The 4175-nt window shown below is 36.2% G+C and overlaps 1 protein-coding gene across 1 annotated transcript; it reads left to right on the top strand.

Annotated features, from left to right (window-relative positions):
- The first annotated feature begins 238 nt into the window (after positions 1-238).
- LOC133831077 (V-type proton ATPase subunit G-like) lies at positions 239-2326 on the top strand. Its single transcript, XM_062261246.1, has 4 exons — positions 239-393; positions 1193-1285; positions 1620-1720; positions 1908-2326. The coding sequence occupies exons 2-4, from the start codon at positions 1198-1200 to the stop codon at positions 2049-2051; spliced, it is 333 nt and encodes a 110-aa protein (XP_062117230.1). The 5' UTR covers positions 239-393; positions 1193-1197; the 3' UTR covers positions 2052-2326.
- The last annotated feature ends 1849 nt before the right edge of the window (positions 2327-4175 follow it).

Below are 4175 nucleotides of genomic sequence, written 5' to 3'. Positions count from 1 at the left end.
AAAACTTAATGAAAAAAAATTACCATGTTTTTCAAAGTTTAAGATAAATCCCATATTTGGAGTAATTTCCTCCAAAAAAAAATCTTATTCCTTTGTGTAATTTCCCCTATATAAAAAGCCCAATAGCCCAGACACAGCAGACCCAAAAGGCCTAATCCATATACTATCATACTTTAATAAGCCCATATGTGAGTGAGCCCATGCTTAGGCTGAAGAAAACGACGTCGTAAGGATCATAACTATGGTTGTCCTTGGCTGGCACTATCATTTTGCCGTTATTGCAAATACCAAATAAATCCAAGTCTAAGGAAGGTCTCTCCCGACTCTCTCGTCTTTTACATTCGTCCAAACACTCCTCTCTCTCTCTCTCTCTCTCTCTCTCTACTACTCAAGGTAAGTTCTTCCATAACTATGGCTTTGTCTTCTGCTTCGTTATTTACTGCTATTCCTCTTATTTTTTATTGAGATCTTCTGGTTCAATAACCGCTGCTCATTTTCAATTTAGTTTACTTTTTTTCCCGATTTATTTGATTTTTTTTTTCAAAATATCAACCTATATCCGATCAGTAATCGGAAAATTTAGTTGAATTGTGATCGCTGTTCTGTGTGTGAAGATGACCGAATTTCTGGTTTTGCGGTTCCTGTAAATCTTGTATTCTGATCTGTACTCTTCTTAGTAGATCGGTCAATTTACTGTACTAGATTTAGAGTTGATTGTATCTTCAAAATCTGAAACTGGAATGGATGATTGATCTAGTAATTTTGTTTTCTTTAGATTTTTCAATGTTAAATATGTGGGGTTTCAGTTTGCTCTTGTCACTTCAGATAATGGGGTAAGCAAAATTTGCCCTTGAGAAGATAAGAGAAAAGCCACTACAATGTATTAGTTAGTTTTTTAAATGTAGTTTCATGGATTTTATTCCTTGAATTTTTATTGGAATTAGTTTAGGTTGTTTTATACCGTAAAATAGAAGCACCTTATGAGTTATAATATTTGAGAGTTGAGACTATGCATCATTTGATAGCGCTGCCTCTATAGTCAGTGCTATTAGAACATATGATTTCATTTTTAGGATATAATTTGACCAAGTAAAAAGATTCGGAGAATGGATTTGTAGTGGATTTTTTTTTTTTTGTTAATATTATTTCTATTTATCTTGTTCTTTTAAGAAATTGTGGGATTTATTTCCAGGAATCATGGCTTCCAATAGGGGTCAAGGTGGAATTCAACAGTTGCTGGCTGCAGAGCAAGAAGCACAACATATTGTGAATGCTGCCAGAAGTGGTAATTCCTTTTTCTTAGTTAAATAGCTTATATGCTTGTTGATGATGCATTGGTATCTTGAATTTATCAGTGCTCGATCATACCAAGGGGGTTTTTGACCTGTGTGTTTGTTTGTATACGTCCACTAGTTTATGGACGTGTGTATTGTGTTTGATCTGTGTATGAAAATTCCACTATGGCTGCTCCATCCCGAGATGCAGTTTTTGTTTTAATTTGTATGTTGGGGGAGAGAAAGTAGAATAGTGACATTTGTGGGTTGTTATACCCGAGTTCTGTGCCTTTGTTAATGTAGTTTTTCCCACTTCTCATAAATTCATTTCTTTTTTCTTTATAGCAAAAATGGCTAGACTGAAACAAGCCAAAGAAGAGGCTGAGAGGGAAGTTGCTGAATATCGTGCCCAAGTGGAGCTCGATTTCCAGAAGAAAGTTGCAGCAGTAAGTTTGCATTTTCAGTCTCTAAACCTCGTACTTAATGATTATGCCTTGTTTATGTCCGGCTATTTTAAGGATTTGGTTAAAGAGAATATCCCTTCTCTTATGTCACTTTTAAAAACAAATTCAAGTAACCAATCAGGATTATTTGTTGTAAAGTTTAAACCTTTTCATTGTTGTCAATGAGCAGAGCAGTGGAGATTCAGGTGCTAACGTCAAGCGTCTTGAACAAGAAACGGAGGCTAAGATCCATAACCTGAAAAGTGAGGCTTCAAGAATATCTCATGATGTTGTCCAAATGCTTCTGAAGCATGTGACCACTGTGAGAAACTAAACCGAAAATGGCAGACTTGAAGTATAATATTCTTTCAGTATGGCTCTCCCTTATCCTCCTTCAATTTCCTGTGTGATGTGGACGAGGTCCATGTATTTGTTAATTTGTTATATGATGGAGAACTTTTTATCAAACAAATAACTTATTATGTACTCCCTCAGAATAATTATATTGCACAAACTCCTATCCATTCCTTGTTTGGATGATTAAATTGAGTTGTACGCCACATATTATATGATTATTTAAGGAGTAGAGACTCGGATACTCTTTTGCCATGTGAAATATTTAACAGTAACAGGCGAAACACCCCTCCTCAAGGGCACATTCTACTACATGGTCTAGGATGATAAAACAAATTGTCAGTTTTGTCTTTACATAGTTTTAGTTATTTAATTAGGAATTGTGGAATACCAAGATGTCTAGCTGGCAAAGGCATGAATTTGCTTTTGATTTTCATGAAATTTTAAAGCTTATTCTTAAAAAGCGTTGTAAGAAGAAAGGTAGTTCAAATGGTCAAGTTTCCACAAGGTTTAAGTGAGTTATTTTCCAACACTTACGTAGCCCTTGTTATAGTTTCTAACATTACAATAATTCCAAATATTGTAGGATTAGTTAGAAAGCTTTGCTTTATCTTGGTTCATTCACTCTTTTGAGTAGACTTTAGAAATCGTGTGCAAAATTGAAAATAACTTCTCATTGGATACCATCTATAATAGGGTCAACAAAGTTTGTTCAGATTTTATAATAAACCAAGCATAAATCATATGTAAATGTTGAGAGTAGAGATAATTGATGGGCATTAGTTCAATTTCAAACACATTGAATTGAGAAACAACACAGTAAATTTGGATAGAGAAAGCCTACAGTTATAACTTGTGTTCGAAGTACAGTGTCTATGACTAAGATAAGGTATGGGACAACACAATCTTCTTCTTCTTCTTCTTCACACGACAGACCACATGGAGGGTCAGTATCACCCCAAAAGAAGTGGGTCCTCTCACCCCACAAAAAGAAAAATAGAAACTAAAAATCTGTTTTTTTTCTTAAATAAATAGGGTGTTTGGCGTTTTTTAGAATTTTTATTTTAAAAAAAATAAAGTAACAAAAAATAGAAAATTTTGAAAACAAAAAGTTGTTTTCTATTTGTTGCAAATCTCATACAACACAAGACTGAGGCACACATGCAAATCATCAAATAGTTAGAGAGCATAACAAATGAATCAAATGTAAATAACAACTCAGTAAAGAAAATAACAGCAAGGAAATTATACTGGTTCAGCACAAAGATTGTGCCTACATCCAGTTTGCTTCTCTTGAAGCTAATCCAGTATAAGATGAAGAGCAATACAATCACCAACAACAATCAGAGGAAGACTTCTGATAGGTATTTCCTGCCAACTCAATATTACAAGTACAAAAACCAGTAGAGCTAAAATAGAAATTCAGTGCAGCTTTTCATCGAACTAACAGGAATTAGAGAGCCTGTGTCTCTCCAAATACAAGTTTTATCAGATAATTCACAATACACTCATTCCCTTACAGTCCTCTATTATTCTCCTACTACTAGGTACACTCATGCACCCCTGCACCTGCCCTTAGGCTACAATAACTTACATAACTACTTTCCAAACACTAATTCCCAGTACTGCCCTTAGCTGACTTGGCATCCGATATACTCTTTCCTTTCCTTCTTGCGTACATGTACGTCAATGGTGGTCTATCAATACCCCCTGCCCAAAGACTGACCTTGTCCTCAAGGTGAAATTCAGGAAATTGCTGCTGTAAAGTGGGAAAATCTTCCCATGTTGCTTCAAATTCAGGGAGGTTGACCCACTTGATCAAGACCTGGAGAGGAGCCGTGTGTGTTCCTGGGCGCACATCAGGCACCTTCTCAGGTGTTAAAATCCATTCCATGTATGCTGCCACCTCTGGAGGTAAGAGCGATGCTTGCTGCTGTGGTCCTAAAGAAGGACGAAGTAGTGAGACATGAAAAACTGGGTGTATGGCTGAGTCTGGAGGTAGTTGGAGGCGATAAGCAGTTGTCCCTACTCGCGCCAAGACTGGAAAAGGTCCGAAATAACGCGGCACCAGCTTTTCATTACGACGTTTAGCCATCGATCGCTG

This window comes from Humulus lupulus, chromosome 4, assembly GCF_963169125.1.
Source record: "Humulus lupulus chromosome 4, drHumLupu1.1, whole genome shotgun sequence".
NCBI lineage: Eukaryota > Viridiplantae > Streptophyta > Magnoliopsida > Rosales > Cannabaceae > Humulus > Humulus lupulus.
The sequence above is the reverse complement of the archived record's forward strand: the minus strand, read 5'-3'. Positions and strand labels throughout refer to the sequence as shown.